Genomic DNA, 23,019 nt, shown 5'->3' with positions numbered 1-23,019 from the left:
CATTCTCCACCTGTTCCTAATCTGTGCATACCTCAATGTGCATCATATTTTATGGTACTGTGCCTCAGGTGATGGGCTATTCTGGGCCTCTTGCTACTCAAAGATGTGGGTAGTTCAGTACAAAGAGAGCAGCAATGGCTCAAAGCTATTCACTGCCATCAATCTTTCGTTATGGTTTCATGTACTTTTTGCACATTGTTCAATCTTGTGAGTTTGATGTCTTTCTTCACTCGGTAGATTCAGTATCGTCAATGTAAATGCTAGTGGTGTATGACCATATGTCACATTTCAACAGTGTGAATTTGATGTTTTGACAAGAGGGTAGCTGTAGGATTTATTGGGTTCTGCTCTACATTTAAAGGTGGTGAAAAGTTTTGTGCTACTTTCATAAATGGGGAACATTAAATAATGTTTAAAGATGCTGCCACAGGTTTTCACACAAATATCATAGACATTACTCGGGCACCCATTAAAAAAATCACTACACAATGCAAGATTAGGCTACAAACTGACAACTACTTTTTTGATGTATATGTAAGGTACTATGCTAAAATAAAGCACATCTGTTGTTGTATTTTGAGGCCTGTTGACTCCATTTATTGTTGCAAAGAATAAAGGTCATTTCACTGATTTTTATTTGTTTTTACTTAAATTTCAAACTGTATCACGTGGTCCTCTATGCCTGGATGATCTTACTTTTTATGTTGTTATGTCATTTCTTTGCACACATTTCCTTATCATGTAAGGTTAATACAGGGGGTAGAGAACATCCAAAAATGAGTAGTATGCTTAATCACAGGTTTTTTTTATGTAAGTCGGATGACATCAGACACTCATCAGCACAGGTTATTGTAAGATTGTGAAACTATGCATGTGATATATTTCTGATATCACAGGTGCTATTATGTAATGCAATGTGTACCAGTATTCTTTTATCACCTGAAGATAGTCAGAACATGGTAAGTAGTCGTGAAATAAATTTGGATGGAGAAAAGAAATCTCATTGTGTAGCTACTGCAAATCTGCTTTTATTTTGAAAGCCAATTTATGATAGCTTTAATTAGAATTCATCTATGATTATACAAGAAGTGTAAGCATGCCAAGTTAGAGCAATACCCCATTCACAAGCATGAGAACAAAACTGCCATTGAAGACTGACAAAGGTACATTTTATGTACATAAATCAAAACACACCAATTACCAATCACTTGAGAAGAGAGATGCACCACATGAACATGTTTGAACATTAAATGGCAGTCGGATGTCATATTGGAGTTAAAATCGTCTGGGCTGTTAGACCATGTCATATTTCTCCAAACAATTGATGTTTCGATCTCTCTTCTGGAATGTTCTTCAGGATCTTGTGGTGTCCACTGTAGATTGGACACCATCAGAGACCAGTGTCACCTTCTGTGATAAAGGGGAGTTTTCTGGCACTTGTGCTGGAGAAGTGGGATTATTGGGTAAAAAACCTTTGACTACCATTGGTGAGCCATTATCATCAGATAACAAGAGAAGCTTTCCTGTACTAATGCCAAAGAATGGGGTTATTGGCTAAAACTTCTGTGGCTACCTTTGGTGGGCCATCATCATTTGTTGGAAAGGGATTTCACACACGTTTATGCTGGAGAACAGTTATGGGTTAAAATTCCTCCTGCTGCTGTTGGTGGGTCCACACCATTAACTTGAAGCGAAATGGACAGAGGTGCAAAGAATCGGTTCCTTTGATACCTATAGTGAGTGGAATTAACTCGCCAGCTTACTTTTTAGCAAGTCATTTGTCTGGAAAATTGAGACATCTAGTTGGAAAAACCAGTCCTTTTGTCAAAGGTTCAAAACATTTTTTAGAAATGATATGCACAGTGAAGATAGCTGCAAGTGACATTCTTGTTAGCTTTAATGCGACATCATTATTTATACCAGTATCAGATACACTGAAGATCATAAGTGAGAAGGTTGCTCTAGATGTCTGTGACTTCATTGGGTTATGTCTTTGCTTGAGCTATTCTAAATGAATTAGTGAATTCTATGAACAGTTTGACAGTCTTGCTATGGAACCATCCTTGTTGCCAGTAGCAGTTGACATTTTTATGGAATATTGTTGGCTCCGCTATGTGGAAGACACATTTGATATATGGCCACATGGCGAAGAAGAGCATCATGTGTTCCACAATTTCTTAAGAGGTATTCACCACAAAAAAAAACTTTATTTTGGATGTTGAGAATGAGGTCAGTCTCCTGTTTCTATATGTGTTGGTATATAGAAGATCTGACAATAGCCTAGGAAACAGAGTGTGTAGAAAGCCTACTAACACACACAGGTATTTAGATGCCATTTCACACCACTATCCAGCTCAGAAGCAAGCAGTGCTCGACACACTGTCTTCATGTGCATTCTGTATCAGCAACGACGACAGCTTGGAACTGGAGTTTGATTTTTTAAAGAAGACAATGAAGGCCAATGGCTATGGCAGTTTGTTCATAGCTGGGGCTTTTAAGTGAAATGTTAATTATAGTAATAGGAAGGATGAAGAACCTCCTCCTCAGTCTTACTGTTTGTCTCTGGGGTTTTACCATTTGTTTCTGGGCTTTTACTGTTTGTTTGTGGGACCACTGATCACCTAAGCAGAATTCTAAGGAAAAATGGTCTTCAGACCACTTTCTTCAGTATTAGAGAGAGAGAGAGAGAGAGAGAGAGAGAGGGGGGGGGGGGGAGGGAGAGAGGAAAAGACATTTTCTGACAGAAAATGGATGCACCTGATTGCCCCCACAGTGTAGATGTCTATGAAATGATGTGTGGCTGCAGCAAAGTGTGTCTAGGTGGAACAGGGAGGGCTGTTAAAGAACATATTAAGGAACACAAACACCACACACACATTAAACAAAGCATGAAGTTGGTGCTAGGGTAACATCATGAGAACTGTGACCTCGACATTGATTTCAATGATGTGCATGTGCTGGCTAAGGAAACCAACATTTATAGAAGAAAGGTAGATAAATAATGGAAATTTCTAAGAACACATGTAACTTCAATAGAGAGGCTGGCTGTAGTCTTCAGGCAGCATCATGGCTCCCCACCATCAATGAAGTGAATATTCATCTGCAGCGTGCGGGCAATATGAACAACATCCTGGAAACCATCTCTGCAGACATTTGAATAAACATTCACTATCTCGTGCTCTGCCCGTTTCGCTCCCAGCCAATGGTGTGCACTGACTCATAGCAGCAAGAGGAATTTTAACCAGTAACTCTTCTCCAACATAAATGCAGGAAAAATCCTTTTCTATCTGATGACATTGGCCCACCAGTGGTAGCCCAGGAGTTACTGCCAATAACCCCTTCTTTGGCATTAGTATGGGAAAACTTCTCTTACTATACAAAAATAATGGTCCACCAATGGTAGGCCAAGGTTTTTTACCGAACAATCCCACTTCTCTAGCACAAGTGTGGAAAAACTCCCCGTTATAAGAGAAGGCAACACTGGTCTCTGATAGTGCTCAATCTACAGTGGACACTAAAAGATGCTGAAGAAGATCCCAGCAGAGAGATTGAAACATCTATTGTTTGAAGAAATATGACATGGCCTAACAACCAAGAAGATTTTAACTTCAGTGACAACAGCCACAAAAGCCTGCATGCTTTCATAAGTAGCATATTTTCCACCATTTTGTGAGCAGGTGATGACTCACTTCAGAAGCTGATGCAGAAAACAGTTTTACTGTTTGATGGGAAATATAGATGTCCATGTCTTGGCTCTTAATGAACTATTTTAGTAATATCACCCTTCTGAATCTGCTTACTGTGTTCATCCCCTGGTCTGCCTCTATGATTTTTACCGCCCACACTTCCCTCCAGTACTAATTTGATGATCCCTTGACGTTTCAGAAAGTGTGCCATCATCCAATCCCTTCTTGTCAGGTTGTGCAACAATTTTCTTTTCTCCCCAGTTTTGTTCAGTACCTCGTCATTAATTGCATGATCTACCATCCTAACCTTCAGCATTCTTCTGTAGCACCACATTTCAAGAGGTTGTATTCCCTTCTTGTCTAAATTGTTTATTATCCATGTTTCACTTCCATGCATGGTAACACTTCATACAAATACATGCAGAAAAGACTTTTTACCACTAAAGTGTATATTTGATGTTAACATATTTCGCTTCTTCAAAAACACATTTCTTGCCATTACCAGTCTACATTTTATATCCTCTCTACTTCAGCCATCATCAGTTATTCTGCTGCCCAAATAATGAAATGCATCTAATACTCTAAGTGTCTCATTTCCTAAGATAATTTCCGCACCATCACCAGATTTAATTCGACTACATTCCATTATCCTTGTTTTGCTTCTGTTGATGTTCACCTTATATCCCCCTTTCAAGATAGTGCCCATTCCATTCAGCCGCTCCAAGTCCTTTGCTGTCTCTGACAGAATTACTGTCTCATCAGCAAAACTCATAGTTTTTATTACTTCTCCCTAAACTGTAATCCCTAATTCAAAATTTCTTTTGTTTCCTTTACTGCTTGCTCAATGTAGAGATTGAATAACATTGGCGATAGGCTAGAACCCTGTCTCACTGCCTTCTCAACCATTGTTTCCCTTTTATGCCTCCCAACTTGTATAACTGCCTAAATAGACTTTTGCTCCTGGTATTTTACCCCTGCTACCTTCAGAACTTCAAAGAGAGTGTTCCAGTCAACATTGTCAAAAGCTTTTTGTAAATCTATAAATATTATAAATGTAGATTTCCTTTTCCTTAACCTATCCTCTAAGACAAGTCGTAGGGTCAGTACTGACTTACGTGTTCTTACATTTCTCTGAAATCCAAACTGATCTTCCCCAAGGTTGGCTTCTGCCAATTTATCCATTCTTCCCCAGATCTTTCCACTATACAGCCTTCTTTCGTGATTCGTAGATGAAGAATTAGTGGTGGTTGAAAATTACCATTCCATATTACCACCATCTACTGTAAGAAACATCACCAAACAAATTTTTGTAGGAAATTGTGTTTATGATAAGGGGGATGGGTTGGGAATGATGAGCTAAATTCAGCAGAAGATGAGCCTGTTGAAAGTGGATCACTGAAGAATCTGAACTGAGGTATGGAGGACATTAAAGGGGAGCAAATATTGCCTTCAGATATGAAGCATTGATTTTTATTGTAAATCGTTTAGGGTAAATGAGTCTAAATTTTAATTTAATTACTTTAATTTGACTTATTATTAAATTTTGTAAAGTTGTTTAGTATGGCCTAAGTCATTTGTGGAAGGAAGAACTTTAGTCAATTATTCATATTGCTAATGAACATAGATGAAACTGCAGACATTTATCTTTTAATCCTCTAATAGTGGATATAACAATGAGGAAGTTATTTCATTTATGTGTGATAATCTTTACTCTGATGTGAATTTTAAGCACTTACCATCGTACTGACAGTTTTGGTATGTCATGGCAGAACTGTGTAGAATCATCTAAGACTGATATTTCAGTAGGTAAATACTGTGCTATTCTTGAGGTACAAACTACATGCAAGACTGTTTGTGCTGTGTCATATAATTCTGTGACTGGCAGAGTTGCACTGGCACACAACATGAAAAAGTACTAACAGGAGGAACAAATGTGAGGGGTAGTCATAAAGTTGTAATTATGCTTTTTGTAGCCGTCTGTATTGGCTTCTAAAAACTGCGACATTTCCACATATGCTGGAAATGAATTAACATGATATTCCACTTTATCAATGGGCCACACCATTTTCTTTTGGCTTCCTTAATGGAGTGCAAGAGTACTGTGGCACAGGAAATTCAGTATGTAACAGGACTACAGACATGTATTTGTAAACAAAACAACGTAACAAACGTCCAGCATGCTGGAGTAGCTTGGGTCAGCAACTTCTGTTAATCAGTAGAATGAAAAACCAGGCTAAGTTGCAAATTTTTACTTTTTATTCATTCAGTGGCTGGTGTCGGGCCGAGACCCATATTCAAATCATCCTGCAGGGCAGAAAACCAAATTTGCACTCGTGCATAATACAGTTGTTACCAAATTCTTAAGCGTAGGCCAAAAAAACAGAGAACATATCCTTTTTAAACTTACATAACAAAGTCAAAAATGTCATTTCCAAAGATGTCAAAAATGTGCAATGAACGTTTACAGTGCGTACAGATAACTGGCAGTTCACTCCTCCTGCTGCTGTTAGGAAACCTTGGGAAGGGGGTGCCCTATCAGGATATAGGTAACCTTTTTATTTATTAAAATGTCCTCCAATCATCAAGAATACAACAGTTCATACAGTAATTGTACATGTCCACAATAAAATTAATACTTTTTAAAATATTTAATGAAAAGAGTCAAATACTTAAAATCACTGACCAGTAATACACAGCAGTGCCACATACATGCCAACATGGCATACAATTTTGTAATACGCGTCATACGTGACACTGCTGCATTTTACTGGTGAATCATTTTATGTATTTGACTCATTCTGGTAAAGGATTTTAAAAAGTTCTCCTATTGTTTTTGTTTTCTTTTAATACTAATGTTGCTGTTCACATTTAATGGTTTTCATGTTCCGACATGACATAAAACTTTGTAATATGCGCCATATGTGGCACTTCTGTGTATTACTAGTCAGTGATTTTAAATGTTTGACTCTTTTTGGTAAAGATTTAAAAAAAAAGATATTAATTTTTTGTGGACTTGTATGGTTATTATATCAATTGTTGTGTTCTTGATGATTGGAGAAAATTTCGAAAAATAAAAAGGTTTCCTGTCTCCTGATAGGAGACGTCAAATGAAAACAAAATGGATTTCTGTGGCCAGGAGCTATCTAGTGAATTAAAATACATTCACATAATTACGGAAGGCTAATATACGTTATTAGTTTCAGATTTTATTTTACTTCCACTTTTCTGACAGGCATGCATTAATCGCCTTGTAGAATAATGAAGGTATTTTTGTCGGTTTGCTAAAGAAATTTGGTTTTTATTAATCTTTTACGCTGAGGCAGTCAATGTGTTTGAAACAAAGTGTTTAGTTCCACACTATTGGCTAATTTCAACTGCTCGCTGCGTTTCAAATGCACGTTTTCATCTTCTAGCACGTATGGCATTATGCCATAATAAAGTATCAAAAATGAGTTAATACAGTACTGGTACTTCAAGAAAATTTACATCCTGAAACCCACACAGAAAAGCTTAATATCAGGTCGAGGCCTACTTCATTGGGAATCTGGACATACGAATGTGCTCTTTAAGTATGCACTTTAAATGTGCTATTTTAGTACGGTTCATGAAATTCTGATGCTCTTGGAGTATCCTCTGATTTCTTCTTTTATGACATAATGTAAGATCTTGTAATGTTTTACATATACGAACATACGGGCTTCCTGCGTCATAGCAGCTGCCAAAGCGCGGTGACGCGTTATCTGGCGCTCTCTGACGACTACTGAAACGAACCTATTTCTAACAGGTCGTGGGAAAATGTTGCGAATGGTGGTTTGAAAAGCATTACTTTCAAAGTAAATTTCCTTTTACGCAAGTTGAACAATGTGCGAGAATGTACGATGAATTTCTTAAACCACAGAGCATTTGATGACGAGCCATTTAGTAGAAGTATTTCGAGCCCAGAAGATCTGACATTCATGTCGTTATTATGAGCAAATTGATGTAGTGCTACAGGAAACTCTCTCTCCTTTGCGGTAGCTAATTTATATGTGGATAATTTTGGGGACAAATCACTGGACTCGGCTAAAAATTTTACTGGTGCATTTGTGTGATATATCTTAAAGTGTAACACGCGCAAAAAATATCAACATTATATGTGAAAGCTTAGCTTATCTTGCCGCTTACTAACCTTAGAGACCAATATTATATGTGAAAGCTTTGCTTTTCTTGCAGCAATGCTATGTATATTAATTTAAACATTAACTTTTCCTGTTTGTGTATCCGCACTACTTAACAGTGATGTTGCTATTAGCTGACTACATCACGTGTCCTATGCTCTGAATGTTTGGTGTCACTGGCTGGTGGGATCACGTGACAAGAGCTATGACTGGCTTACAAAAGCGCATCGCACTCTCGATTACAATGGTTCGGAAAGTAACATGCGGTGTTTAGTGGAATTCGAATTTATACTTTTGTAATACGAAAGTATGCAGCGTACATGTTGCTGCACATCACAAATCTTTCCAAAAGGAGTTTTCTTCCCTAAGTTTCATTTTCTAAAGTGCCGGGAAATTCTACGCCCATGTATAAAAATGTAACCATTCAAAGGATTGATAAGTTTTACAGTTCCGAGGGAAAATATACTGTCACTTAATTACACGGAAAAAGTGTGTTTTCGGCCGGGAGGAAGTGTATTTTTAACTGGGAAATCCGGGAAAAATTCGGGAATTTTTTTTCCTTGTCCACGTATACACCCTGTTTTCAGCTTTCTAAGTGTCATATTTAGTGTCTTCAGTTTTTCATAAAAATGACAGTTTTAACCAAAATATTGGACTGATGGAAGTTGAGGCATGCCTTTGCGTATTCTGACCAATTTTTATCTTTTCAGGTTTATTATTCAGCACCACTTATTTTTTTCTTAGATCATATTTTTTGCCTGACACATTTATTTGATCGTTTTGAGACTTTACAATGTTAACATAAATGTACTTAAGCTTACTCTGATGAAGTATGGAAAAGCTATTTTAATTTTGCTCTTAAATTGTGATGCAATAGTTTGTTTGGTAAGTGCAGGCACTTTGATGTGGCGCTGGTAGTAGTGAACTGGAGTAAGCCCTGGGGCACACTCACTCACCTCTGTACCTCTTACAATTGTATAGCACTTATTTTGCCTCAAATTCCGCACAGATGGCCCTTTGTTACTCTTCATTGTCTTCTGTTAGGCAGCGAGGAACCCAGCGGGCATTTATTATATTGAGAACACAAACTGGTGGATGTGAGAGTCGGCACTACTAACAGAGACGTCTAGTTGAGCAGCAAGGTGTTAAATTGTAATGCATCGATCACCCCGAATGAGTGTGTCTGCACATTCCAACAGTGCAGGAGTCACTGCTGTGTGTGGCTGGCTGGTATGCAAGAGATAGGACAAGTTTGTGCGATGTTGTTGCAGTGATGACAAGAGACCTTGCCCAGTGACTCACCATGCTTTTGTTCACAGCCAGGTCTCTGTATACATTCTGTAAATGCCTGTGAGTATCTGTGATGCTCTGGTTTTCTGCCAAAACAAACTGACAGCTCAGTGCTTGGAACACATCTGTTACAGATGCCTTTGTGAAGACTATGTTTAGCACCACCACCTGTCGGAACTTCATGAAACTATAGGAACCGTCTCCCACAAAATATTCTGTATTGTTTCAACTGAAACTGACCGAGAAAAAAGAATGTGTTGCATTACTTATTGAACACCACTTGTATATGCAGGGCTTGGCCAGAAATAAAAGTTACAGGGTTGGGAGCTCCAGAAGCCCAAGAATTTGCAAAAAATACTATTTTGGCAGTGGGTAGTGTGAGGCATGAGCAGTTAGGTAGTGGTAGGCATGATGGAAAAAGTGCAGAATGATAATTCAAGGGTCATGCAGTCGAGTCCTACCCAGAAGCTTATTTTTATTCTCTGTTTTTACGTTAGCTATGTTGCAAATAAACCAAAATAATGCTCAATATATTGTATTTAATAATATTTTCATAAAAGGCAGATAAGGAAAATTTGGAATTGCAAATAAATTTACAAGAAAAGATTGTACTTACAGCACCCATGAGGTCTCTGCAAACAACTTTCAAGCCAAGATTGTAGGGCATACATGAGAATATCTCATATAAAATTACATCCTTTTATTATTTTACAGTTGATGATTTACACATCCTGGGGTTATATTCATGATAAAGGAAGTAGTTATTTTCTTGGCATTTTGCACACATTATAAATACCACAGAAACAAACAAACTTGGTTTACAGTAGTGCACGGAAAGTTCTGGTTGGGAATAATGAACTATTTAGGAATAAAGAGATGACTCACCAAAAGGCAGAAGTGCTACATCGTTGGCAGACATACAAATAAAAGGTACAGAGCTATGCTTTGTTAGCTTTCAAAATGAGATTCCTTTCTCAAACTGTAGGAGAAGCACGTGTAGGGAGACGGGGTGTGTGTGTGTGTGTGTGTGTGTGTGTGTGTGTGTGTGTGTGTGTGTGTGTGTGTGTTTGTTTTCTCCTACAGCTTGAGAAAGAAAGGAAGCAAAGCAAAGCTCTGTACCTTTCGTTTGTGTCTGTTGACCAACGCAGCACTTCTGCCTTTCAGTGAATCATCTCTTTATTTCTAAATAATTCATTAAACTTGGTTTACATTCATAAAAGGTTTTCTCTCACTGCACACTTTGGCAGTGAATCACGTGTAATGCTGCTTAGGGGTCAAAATGAAACTGTCATTATATGAAGTCCTGTATGCTTTCATTACAATCCTTTCTTGGAATTTTATTTACTGTCACAAATTTTTTATTGCCTTTTCTTTTCATGTCTTTTATCAAGATGTCAATAAACACGACATATTGTGCATTATTTGGCTTATTTGCAGTGTAAGTAATGTAGAAATTCAAAATTAAAAAAAAAATTCTTGACTCCATGACTGTTGGATTACCATTCTGTAACTTTTCTGCCATGTCAACTGCTGCCTGCAACAATGTTTATGTAAATGGGTTATGCCTTGATCAGCCACTGCCAAAACTGTAATTTTTTCTAACTGTAGCTTCGACTTTTGTCACTTAAATGTCTGGCTAAGCCATACATATGCCATAAATTTGGACAAAATCGGTGATGACGAGTAGACACTGTACCCTTGTCAGTGTTTCATTTAAACTGTTGTAGCACAGCAGTTAGTTGTCAAATGTCAATGAAAATTTCCGGAATTATTAACAACATGCCTTTATTATATTTAAAACATATATGTTCACATAAAATGAATTTATAATGTGTTATACTTGTATCAGTTTTTGAAATAAATTCCAACTCCCCAGTCTCTCCTCAGTAGTTTCCCTAAGTTCTGTTCTAAAACCAAGTATGTCATGTGTATGAACATCTTGCTTTGTCTTTTCAGTGGCTTGATAACCTGTATTTAAATTATGCACTGAAATATTTAGTAGCCACTTCACTCGTGCTTTTCTTTTCACGGATGTAGTTTGTGGGTCTTGATTTCTTCTATCTCACTCACTTTTTGACAAAGATCATAATGGTGTCTCAGCACAGATATCCCTACACTTAGGTGATGAAGTAGTGTTGTCGATTGTCAACAGATGGCAGAGCAATGCAGTTTTACCTGTGAGGCTGCAGGCGGCAACTGTGGTTGGTGTACCATCACTTCAGACACTAATGGCAAGTGAGTACTTTCTCAGGTTCCTGGCTTGAAGAATTAAGGTATAAATTTGTGCAAGTCTTCTATTTTTGTATATGTTATTCTCCAACCTGTCATGACTTGAGCGATTGTTCCTTGACTTGCAGGTGCTTCCTCTTTGCTGTCCTCCTTCAGCACACATGAGCAACCTGTATTTAAATTTCTATAGTTGCTACTGAGTAGGTCAGAAGGGAAATAAATGTGCTGTGTGTTGACCAAGGCATGTTTGCCTTAGAGTATCATCTAACTTGTGGAAAAATCAGCCATAAATTCTTTTAATGAAGATCCTGAAAAGCTTGTTCTGCCCATTAAAAGGGCAGTGTCATAGTTCTGCTGGATTGACATGCGTATATCCACAGTGATTTGCCTTACTGCAGACTCAGTGCTGTTCTGAGAAAGATGGATAGGCAAATCAACTTTCCTCAGTAGAAGCTCATTGTGGGAGACCAGTAAGTCTCCACTCTGTTGCTGCAGTAGCCCTAGATTCTGTGGCCTTCCTAAAGTTCATGAGGAAGGCATTCCTCTTCAACCTTTGATGTATTGTGTAGCTCAGCACCTAGATACTTTTAAGTCATCAGGTAGGCTCATGCAAACAGAATAGTGTGAATTTAGTGAATTTCTTTCTCATATTGCAAGGATTGCACCTTAATAATTCTGTGTTTACATGTTTATTAACTTCCACATATTTTTCAGTTCAAGTTCTTAAATTTTCGTAATTCAACAGCCAGTTCCTTTGACTGTAGGTGTGGCTAATTGGAGCAGTTAGTCTCCCATAGTGTCCAGTCTTTTTGTGGGAGATTTTAAAGGATGAGCCTTTGTGTGTGCTTCTTGATTAGGGAGACATGTGAATGACACCTTTGTCATATGCCCTTCCTCCAGTGATACTCTGCACGTATTTTTTCACCACATAAACGCTTTCAGCCATGGTATTCGATTTGCTGTGGAGGTCATAAAGGTTCCTTTACTTGACTTGATGGTCAGGAGATAAGGTGAAGCTAACATTAGGACATGGCTTGCTTAGGAATCCTTCTTACACAGATTTTTACCTTAATCCTTTCACTGCCACACATTTCTCAGGGTGTCAGATAAAAAGACCCTTGCAATTTTGCATTAAATTTTAGAACCATATAATAATTTGTGTAAAAGCTGAATTATTAAATATAAGAACTATTTTCTTCATTGTCGTTCGTCTTTTTTTCTTAAGAGACTGAGGAGGAAGCACCCAAGATGCTAACTTTTTTGTCTTTGTTAGGGAGTATTGTGACTAAATTTGGTTGTATTGGGAAGAAACAATGTGAAGTGTGTTATTCAACAACCCTTGAAGACCAGGCCCTGCTAGGATGATTTAGGTCTGTATAAGGCTGGGATGTATCCCTTTCCCCTGAGATGTGGCTTGGTATATTATATCGGTCAAGCCATCACTGCAGTGAACAAAATAGATACATTTGTTTACAGGAGCCAAGCAAGTCTGTGATTGTAGAGCTATGCTTCACTACCGGACGTGTCAAAGATTATTCTAATACAAAGATTTTAGTCTACTCTTCAAACTATTGTCCTGATGGAGTCAGTTGATATTACATTAAATGGAGGGTTTTGTTTAAATTCTCTGTAGGACCCAGTTTTCTCTTTCTTAAAACATCAGAGGTGTCAAGTTGAAACCATTTCTCTGTGTAATAAGCTGTTGGCTTAAGAAAATAGTTGAGTGTAGTAATCTCTGATTTTTTTTTTTTTTTTTTTTTCCATTGGCAGGTATTGATTATACTTGCCAGTTGTATTTTGTCTTCCAGTTTGCTTTCTTTTGCACAACAGATTTAAATCATATATGAACAATCTTAGTTACAGTAATTAAAACGTCCGGGCTAAGAGGCCGTGGTCCAATAGTAGAAATACTTCTCCCTGACGTTTCGTTGCCAGCTGCGGGCAACATCATCTGAGGTGAGTCTACGACTGGCTGCTAGGCCGTGGATGTCCTGTTTATATAGTGCGCGTAGAGGGCGCCACCACTCGTCACGTGTTGTCAACAGTAAAACTATCTCTGGCTGGCGTCATTACTCTCGATCGAAGGTAACCGATTGTCACATCTTTGGTACAGAGTCTCTGTTCACCATGGTTCCTGTCAACGAAGCTCTTGCTTGCATATCTGACATATTTCTGACTGATATAGTAGCTTTCTTTAGACATTGCCTTTCCATGACTTATTTTCAGTATAATAATGAGTTCTATGAACAAATTAATGGAGTGGCAATGGGTAGCCCTCTAAGTCCAGCTGTTGCTAATATTTTTATGGAATTTTTTGAACAGCAAGTAGTGCAGTCAGCCAGAAAAAGGCCTTTGAAGTGGTATCGGTATGTGGACGACACTTTTGTCATATGGAATCACGGTGAAGAAGAACTGAACAGTTTTTTGAAGCATTTGAATAGCATCAATTCAAAAATACAATTCACTATGGAGACAGAAAGTAATGGACAGATAAATTTTTTGGACGTCTCAGTAATTAAACGAGCAGATGGGACTCTGGGTCACAAAGTCTACAGAAAAGATACGCATACCGATCGTTATCTTCATAAGCATTCAAACCATCATCCCAGGCAGAAGAGAGGTATTATCAAGACATTGGTGGACAGGGCTAATAAAATCTGTGAGCCAGCTTATTTGCAAGAGGAACAAAACCACTTGCGAACCGCTTTCCAGAAAAATGGGTACGCTGGCAAGGAGATAGATAGAGCACTCCATCCCAGAAGAAAGATGTCCGAAAACGTGCAACAACAACAAAAACAACAACCACCATCGGTGGGGAAAGTTTTTCTTCCATTCATCCACAATATTACGGACCGTATCGGGAAAGTGCTGGCCAAGTTCAGAGTTGAAACAATCTTCAGACCCACCAAGATGATTAGTGAATGCTTAAGATCGGCGAAAGATGCACGACACCCTCTAGCTACTCCTGGTGTCTATAAGATTCTGTGTAGTTGTGGGAAGGTTTACATTGGAACCACAAAAAGAAGTATCAATACTCGCCTAACTGAACATAAAAGGAACTGTCGACTGGGACACACGGACTAATCGGCTGTAGCGGAACATGTTTTTGAAACGGGTGACCATGAAATAAAATTTAGTGAGACGTGCGTGCTAGCTAAGACATCGCATTATTATGCACGTATGTATAGAGAGGCTGTAGAGATTTTTAAACACCACAATAATTTTAACAGGAAAGAAGGCGGCTTGAAGCTAGATAAGATATGGCGATCGACTCTGTACCAAAGATGTGACAATCGATTACCTTCGATCGAGAGTAATGATGCCAGCCAGAGATAGTTTTACTGTTGACAACACATGACGAGTGGTGGCGCCCTCTACGCGCTCTATATAAACAGGACCTCCACGGCCTAGCAGCCAGTCGTAGACTCACCTCAGATGATGTTGCCCGCAGCTGGCAACGAAACGTCAGGGAGAAGTATTTCTACTATTGGACCACGGCCTCTTAGCCCGGAAGTTTTAATTACTGAAGACGCCGGCCGTGAAAGCCTACACGTTATGAATCTTAGTTACAGTTCATACCTTGAGAATGGTGGACCATTTGCCTGCTGAAATATTGCCCATCTCTGACAATTCTACCTGGCTTCACTCTGAGATTTATGATCATTTACTTTCATTTTACCTTATAAAATATGTTTACACTGACAAAGTACACAATAAGTCAGTTTTCTTTTATTGAGTGAACAGTTTTATTTTGAAACCAGTTGTTTTAGTGATAATTACTACTGTGCTAAAAATTGATATTACTCTGAAACTTACGATTTAAGGGACGATTCATCTGTCATTCAGGTATAATTCATGACAATTACTGATCAAAGTCCATCAGATTATGCAGCCCACAAAAACATGAAAATAATTTTTTTGTATAAATTTGAGAATACCTTTTCACTGTTAAAATTGCCATCATTTTTTAAAGTGTAAGTAATATTCAGTGATGACACATGTAAAAATTACAATATCAATACACTAATTGATTGTGTGTCATCAAATCAAAGCACGAACGTGGCCATGCACCCACCACACTACACAAAACACACACCTTTTTGCTCACTGGGACAATCTCCAATAGCTTTTATTGTTTACTTTCTTTGTTGGCACTGTGTAGAGGTTAGCTAAATTCTCTTCATTTCACCTTCATCATCTGCTCTGACGTTCTAGGTGCAAGTCTTCTTCTAGGTGACCAGCCACTGCAGTTTAACATTAAGGAGTGACTTGTTATAAGCTTGTCATATGATGCACTGTCTGTTGGTAGTATGTGAATGATGACTTGATAATTTCTTCTGTTTTTTAGCAGCTCCATTGTTGTCATCAAAAAAGAGATACCCTTTAAAATATCTGTTTGCATTTTCTGTATTTTATTACAGGTCGTGTTTAGAAATGTGAAGGATCGTTATCCACCAAATGAAGATTTACTTTGTATGTATAGTGTAGAGAGTGGCATTGAAGTTAGAGATGATGATCGTGTAGCAATTTTCACTGCTGGATGTTTAAAACCTGAAGAAGAAGTTACTTGGGTACCTGCTGCAAAGCACCCTTGGGCAAATGAGGTTTCAGTCGTTTTTCCAGGTATGTGGTCTGAATTTTGGACTTCATAGTTAGTGTGTTGAACTCATTTTCATTGTTCTCGTAGCTGCTTGCATGCAGAATATAAAACCCTTCTTATGTGTCATCTATGGTACACTTTTTATTTGTACAAAGGCAATGTGCAATGTATAATGACATAAGTGTTTAAATTATTAATTGATTTTAACAAGTTGTTATATAAAAAGTAAGTTTTATATGTTCTGATTAAATGAACTTGTGCTTATTAAGACACTTAACTGATACTATCTGGCAGATACTTTGTGAGGGGAAATTTTGCAATTTATAAGTGTAATCTGTCTCAGGGGTCTCTATACCATTACATGTAATGATTAAATGTAGCCCTGACAAAAAAAGTGTGTGTGTGTGGGGGGGGGGGGTGGATTGTTTGTTCACTTCATAACCTCCTGTACAATTATGTTGACTATATTGACATATTTTCTTCACATTTCGTCATTACCATCCTTATTACTTGATCAATATTTATGAGACAAGAATGTGGGGCATAACATATTTCAGTACTGTATGTGACAGTATCCTGATACAGGGTTTCCTTTTGCTTACCCCACTTATAGTTTTATTCTTTTCAAGACACAAAGAAGTTAAAGACAACAGCTGTCAGTGGGCACTGACTCTTATAAATGGGGAAAGTTAAAAATTTGCACCGGGCCAGGATTCAAACCTGAGTCTCCTGCTTACTAGGCAAATGTGCTGACCACGGCATTATTTCGGCACAGTGGTCAACACAACTGCATGGTCCACCTTAGCACTCCTCTCATAAGACCTAAAATCTCAGCTTATCCACACACTCATTATCGTCGTTACTCGCGCCATCTTGCCGATTCTCAAATGAGTTCGAGCTTGGTGTGCATCTGCACTGAAGGGTTCATTAGCTGTCATCACCTTCATTGTATAGATGAGAGTTTTTTCTGTCAGACGTACAGTGCAATTTCAAGAAAAGAAATTATAACTTCCAAATTATTTTTTTTTACACAACCACAGTTTGCTGTACTAATCACACTCTTAAAGAGCCATCTTCAGATCCAGTTGCTGCATTGCATTTGATCTGAAGATGGTTGTGTGAGATGGTCAAAATCCATTATCTGTGAAGATAATTGTGACTGTCTCAGAACTTTGTTGATTTCATCACATTTCGCAAGTTATACATGTGTGTGTGTGTGTGTGTGTGTGTGTGTGTGTGTGTGTGATAAATTTGCTAACAGCACAAACAAAATTTATTCAAAGGTAACTTTGGTTGTGCTTCAGTTGAAATGTTTCAGTGCAGTTATGCCTGTTTATAAATTATGATATGCTGGTTTATGTAAATAAAGGAACAGTAATAATGGCAATAATATTAAAAGTTATGTGTTGAAATTTAGTCACACTGTAGAAGTCATGACATTACATAAAACCTGAAAATTGATTTAGGAAATGTTTGAAGTGTATGCAGCAGATGTCACTTTGGTAAGGCGTAAATAATGAAAGTGTGATTACTCCAAGCAGCAATGCACCATATACAGTAATATGTCAAGCTGTTAATTGTGCTCTCTGTGAGATTGATAGGGATTGTGTGCCTTTTATTCTAGTAAAGCCACTTCAACACAGCAGAAGCGTTAGTAGAAACTCTGAGTAGCAAAATAGATACAGCACACTAGACATGAGATTACATTTCAGGTTGGCATATAAAGCTGCCACTCCTGTGCCCTGCAGTGTTTAATTTTGAAGATATTTGTCCACAAGATGAGTCTTAAGTGTCCAAGCATTCTCAAATTTGTATGAGATTGTAACCTATTGCAAGAGCACAAGGTCATGCATAACTTTATGTATAACTTGCTCAGTCACAGTTTCACTTGTAAAGTAGTTGAAGGCTCTCTTTGCCTGAAGCATCACTTTGATGGGTGTATAATAGTGGATTCTGTTTTCTCACCAAATCAAAATGGAGCTGTCACTTAGCAAATTAAGCTGACTCATTTGAAATAAGTTGATTTGCAGTTCAATGTATTTGTTCAGTGTGTGGACTCAACCATTCTTTTTTAAGACTTGTGGGGGGGAATGCTTATATAGCTGTTTACTTCATATACACCTCCATGAATTCTTGTGTGCACAACAGTCAATGATGAACCTTTCAGTGATGTTGAACCTGCAGTCAGATATTGCTGAGATGGCCCGTGAGCAAGAGAAGGGTGGACGTTTAACCATTGTGCAAGTCCAATCTACCTCTAATCTAACAATGACGTCCATCACAGTCCATCCCTTAAACATGCAATTGTCTAATATTTGCAGATGATGTAAGCAAGGGAATTGCATCACTGCTGGTTTTTACGTAATAGTCATGTGCAGTACTTCTATAATAATTTATTTTTGGTGTACAAATGTTTCCTTATTTTATGAAATCCAGTATGTATCGATTCTCCCTGTATCTTAGAACCTCTGTAATTATTGGACCTGCCTAATTAAGCTTTATAACAGATGGTCTGCAAGCAATCATTCACTAATAACTATTAATACTACAGTATTGGTCCCCCCTGCGGGCTCGGGGGTAAGAATAGGCCCACGGTATTCCTGCCTGTCGTAAGAGGCGACTAAAAGGAGTCTCAAACGTTTCGGCCTTAATGTGATGGTCCCCTAAGGGGTTTGACCACTACCTTTCAAAATTTTTCTGTTAGTGCATACCATTTGGGGATGGACGCCTTACGTGGTGTATTATATATCCATCTTGCCCTAACAACAGGCACCTTCATTATTGTCATGGAGTTGGACTTTCACCAAGCTTCCGGTCACATCGACTGCAGTGTGTTCCGGGTAGCATATATTCCCTCCATTGTGCACTTCCATCTTTGCTCCCTATATACATGGATATTCAACACCCGACAACCAGCATGGTAGCCAGTCCGTTGTGGTGGTGTCGTCATGTACCCTCTTGGTGGTAGCCCCCTGACTACACAGGGATCGCACTGCTGATGCCTGAGCTGCTACCTCCCCACATATGCTGAGGAGTAGATGCCTATCCCTCTGGGGCATCAGGACTCCCGGCAAAGGCCATCCTGCCAGGTGGTCTTTGCTGCGGCTGGGTGGCGTCCGTGGGGAGAGCCCCTGATCGGAGTGGGTGGCATCAGGGCAGATGACCCGCAATGAAGCGTGGTACATCATCTCTCGCTGGTGGGCCTCCACCAGCAGTCTCTAAGCAATCGAGGTCTAACCTCAACGGGAATAAATTTGATCTGAGATCATTTCCCTCCCTGGCCACTCCATAGGAGGAATGTATGGCTAAAGACATCGGGGTCCGAGGGATAATCAGGTAGCCACCGGTGCCTTCATCTTGGCCTTCGAGGGTGATGCCTTACCCGTAAAGGTTAAGGTGATGGTTTACTGTTGTGATGTGAAGCCATATATCCCTTCTCCGATGCGGTGTTTTAAATGCTGGAAGTTCGGGTGCATGTCATCCTGCTGTACTTCCGGCATCACGTGTCGAGATTGTGGACCTCCTTCGCATCCCAATACTCCATGTGCCACGCCTCCTATCTGTGTTAACTGCGGAGAACACCATTCCCCCTGCTCGCCGGACTGTAAGATATTCCAGAAAGAAAGGAAGATAATGGAATATAAGACCCTGGACCGCCTGACCTACCCCGAGGCTAGGCAGAAATATGAGCGGCTACACCCTGTGCCAATGCCATCTACTTATGCCACTGCTGCAACACTGGTACGATCCTCTCCCATGTCGTCACGTACAGTTGCCTCTCAGCTATGTCAGAATTCACTGGCCCCCTTGGTTGTGGGGGGCACTTCACTCTCTGTTGCTCCTGCTCCATCTACTTCAGGAGCAACACCACCCCAACCATCGGGGACATTAGTTCCCCCTTACCAGCTGGAGAAGCGTGAGACTTCTTTGGCTACTCCGCCAGGAAGGTGTCCCTTGGGGCCCTCCCATCCCGGGCTTTGCCCAGTGCCAAAGCGGACACCCGCAAATTTCGGAAGCAACCACCGGTCGCTGGTTGTAGGGCCTCACGGTCGTCGTCCGTCCCTGAGACTGACCCAGTGAGGCCCTCCCAGCCAGACCCACCAAAGGCAGAGTGCGCGAAGCAGACGAAGAAAAAGGCTCCCAAGCATCCTGACAAAAGGCACAGTATGCGAAGCAGACGAAGAAAAAGGCTCCCAAGCATCCTGACATTGCGGTGGAACCTGTCCCACCGCAACCTTCCCACTCTGTGTCTGAGGATGAGGTGGAGATTCTGGCGTCCGCTGAGGACCTGGATCTCGCCACTCTGTCCAATGGAGTGTGCATGATGACCTGTGTGGTAGTGACCACTTTCCGATCTTTCTGTCACTGCCACAGCATCACTCTTCTGGGCGCTCTTTCAGATGGCCTATGAATAAGGCTGACTGGGACCTGTTTCCCTCCACTGCCGTTATTGACCCTGTTTCTCATGAAGCCATTGATACGGTGGTTCACTCAGTCACCACCAGCATCGTTACTACCGCAGAATCTGCCATTCCCCGTTCTTCTGGGTCCCCTCGGCGGAGGACTGTGCCTTGGTGGTCGCCTGAGATCCCTGAAGCGATTAAAGATCGCCGGCGGGCGCTCCAGCGTCACAAGCGACATCCCTCCATAGAACGCCTTATCCACCAACGCAAGCAGGAGTGCTGGGAGCGGTATGTCTCCACCATTGGCCTTCATGTGTCTCCATCGTAGGTCTGGGGCAAGATTAGATGCCTCTATGGCTATCGGACCCCTGTCAGCGTCCCTGCGCTCTCACTGAATGGAGCAGTTTGTACTGCCTCCGACATAATTGCAAACCGCTTGGCAGAGCATTTTGCTCCGAGTTCCACTTCTGCAAATTACCCACTGGCTTTCCGCTCCATTAAAGAGCAGGTGGCATGTCGGAGCCTTTCATTTCGCACCCATCATCCTGAATCCTACAATGTTCCATTCAGTGAGTGGGAATTTCACAGTGCCCTAGCTGCTTGCTCTGATACAGCTCCTGGGCCAGATAGCATCCACTGTCAGATGCTGAAACACCTTTCAGTGGACTGCCAGCGACGCCTCCTCGACCTTTACAACCGTATTTGGGTTGAGGGTGAGTTTCTGTCATAGTGGCGGGAAAGCATTGTTATCCCCGTTTTGAAACCTGGCAAGAACCCTTTGGAGGTGGACATCAGGGTGGATTCCGTAAAGGCTGCTCTGCTGCCGACAATCTGGTGAGCCTGGAGTCAGCCATCCGTGCAGCCTTTGCCCGCCATCAGCACCTGGTCGCTGTCTTTTTTGACATGCGGAAGGCGTGCAATACGACATGGCGTCATCGCATCCTCTCTACGATTCATGGTTGGTATCTCTGGGGTCCACTGCCGATTTTCATCCGAAATTTTCTGTCGTATCGAACCTTCCACATGCAAGCCGTGGCCTCCCGTAGTTCCTCCCGAGTTCAGGAGAATGGGGTGCCACAGGGATCGGTTTTAAGTGTCTGCCTGTTTTTAATAGCAATTAATGAGCTCACTGCGGCTGTGGCAACGTTTGCCTCAGCGTCCTTGTATGCTGATGACTTCTGCCTTTACTATAGCTCCATTGGCATTGCAGCTGCTGAACGTCAGCTGCAGGGCGCCATCCGTAAGGCGCAGTCTTGGGCTGTCGCTCATGGCTTCCAGTTTTCGGCTGCCAAGACCTGCGTTATGCATTTCTGCCGGCGATGAACAGTTCACCCTGAGCCGCAGCTTTATCTTGCCGGTGAACATCTTGCTGTGGTGGAGAGACATCGCTTTTTGGGTGTGGTTTTTGATGCCCAGTTTACTTGGCTCCCACATATTCGGCAGCTTAAGCAGATGTGTTGGCGGCATCTTAATGCTCTGTGATGCTTGAGCCACACCAGGTGGGGCGCCGACCGATCTACCCTCTTACGGCTCTACCAGGCATTAATCCAGTCCCGTCTGGATTATGGGAGCCTGGCTTATGATTCAGCATCCCCATCTGCGTTGCGTGTACTGGACCCAATCCTTCACAGCGGGATCCGACTTGCGACCGGAGCTTTCCGGACCAGCCCTGTGGACACCATACTTGTGGAGGCAGGTGTCCCTCCACTGCGGTTACGGCACCAACGTGTACTGGCTGCTTATGCTACGCACGTTTGTAGCTTGCCCGGGCATCCTAATTATCGTCTCCTGTTCCCGTAGTCTGTTGTCCATCTCCCAGAACGTCGGCCCCAGTCGGGTTGTACGATCGCTGTCCGCATCGGAGAGCTTCTCTCCGGGCTTGGGGTTTTCCCTCTTCCACCTCCTTTCCGGGCACGTCTGTGTACACCCCTGTGGTGTGTGCCCCACCCTTGCCTTCGGCTCGAATTGGCACAGAGCCCGAAGGACTCAGTCCCTCCGGAGGCCTTCCGCCGCCGCCTTTATTCCGTCCTCGCCACGTATCAGGGCTCTGGCGTTGTTTACACTGACGGTTCGATGGTTGCTGGTCGTGTCGGTTATGCTCTAACGCTAGGGGACCATTCCGAACAACGTTCATTGCCGGCTGGCTGCAGTGTTTTCACTGCTGAGCTGGTGGCCATCTTTCGTGCCCTAGAGTATATCCGCTCCTGCGCAAGTGAATCCTTCGTTATCTGTAGCGACTCCCTGAGCAGTTTACAAGCTATCGACCAGTGCTTCCCTCACTCTCGTCTGGTGATTGCTGTCCAGGAGTCCCTGCATACTATTGCCCATTGCGGCCGATCTGTGGTCTTTATGTGGACCCCAGGCCATGTTGGGATACCCGGCAATGAAAATGTTGACCGCCTGGCGAAAGAGGCCACCAGTAAACCATCTCTGGAGATTGGCCTCCCGGCGACTGATTTGTGGGCAACCTTACGCCGCAAAATTTTCGAACTATGGGACACTGAATGGCGCAACCTGCCCGTGCCAAACAAACTCTGTCTTATCAAGGAGATGACGACTGTGTGGCGGTCATCCATGCGAGTCTCTCACAAGGAAGCTGTTGTCCTCTGCTGGCTGCGCATTGGGCACACTCGGCTGATGCACGGCCAGTTATT

The 23,019-nt window shown here is 41.2% G+C and overlaps 1 protein-coding gene across 4 annotated transcripts in view; it reads left to right on the top strand.

Annotated features, from left to right (window-relative positions):
• The window catches only part of LOC126469935 (uncharacterized), a 126,358-nt gene that overhangs the window by 4,750 nt on the left and 98,589 nt on the right, over window positions 1-23,019 (top strand). For all 4 annotated transcript variants that reach the window (XR_007586096.1, XM_050097335.1, XM_050097334.1 and 1 more), the window contains exon 3: window positions 15,784-15,985. Coding sequence is in view for 3 of the 4 variants with exons in the window: in XM_050097335.1 (XP_049953292.1) it covers window positions 15,784-15,985 (202 nt within the window). In the remaining variant the exon portion in view is untranslated. The remainder of the gene's footprint in view (window positions 1-15,783; window positions 15,986-23,019) is intronic.

This window comes from Schistocerca serialis, chromosome 3, assembly GCF_023864345.2.
Source record: "Schistocerca serialis cubense isolate TAMUIC-IGC-003099 chromosome 3, iqSchSeri2.2, whole genome shotgun sequence".
In the NCBI taxonomy this organism is placed as follows: Eukaryota; Metazoa; Arthropoda; class Insecta; order Orthoptera; family Acrididae; genus Schistocerca; species Schistocerca serialis.
This window is presented reverse-complemented; position numbering and strand designations above follow the sequence as displayed.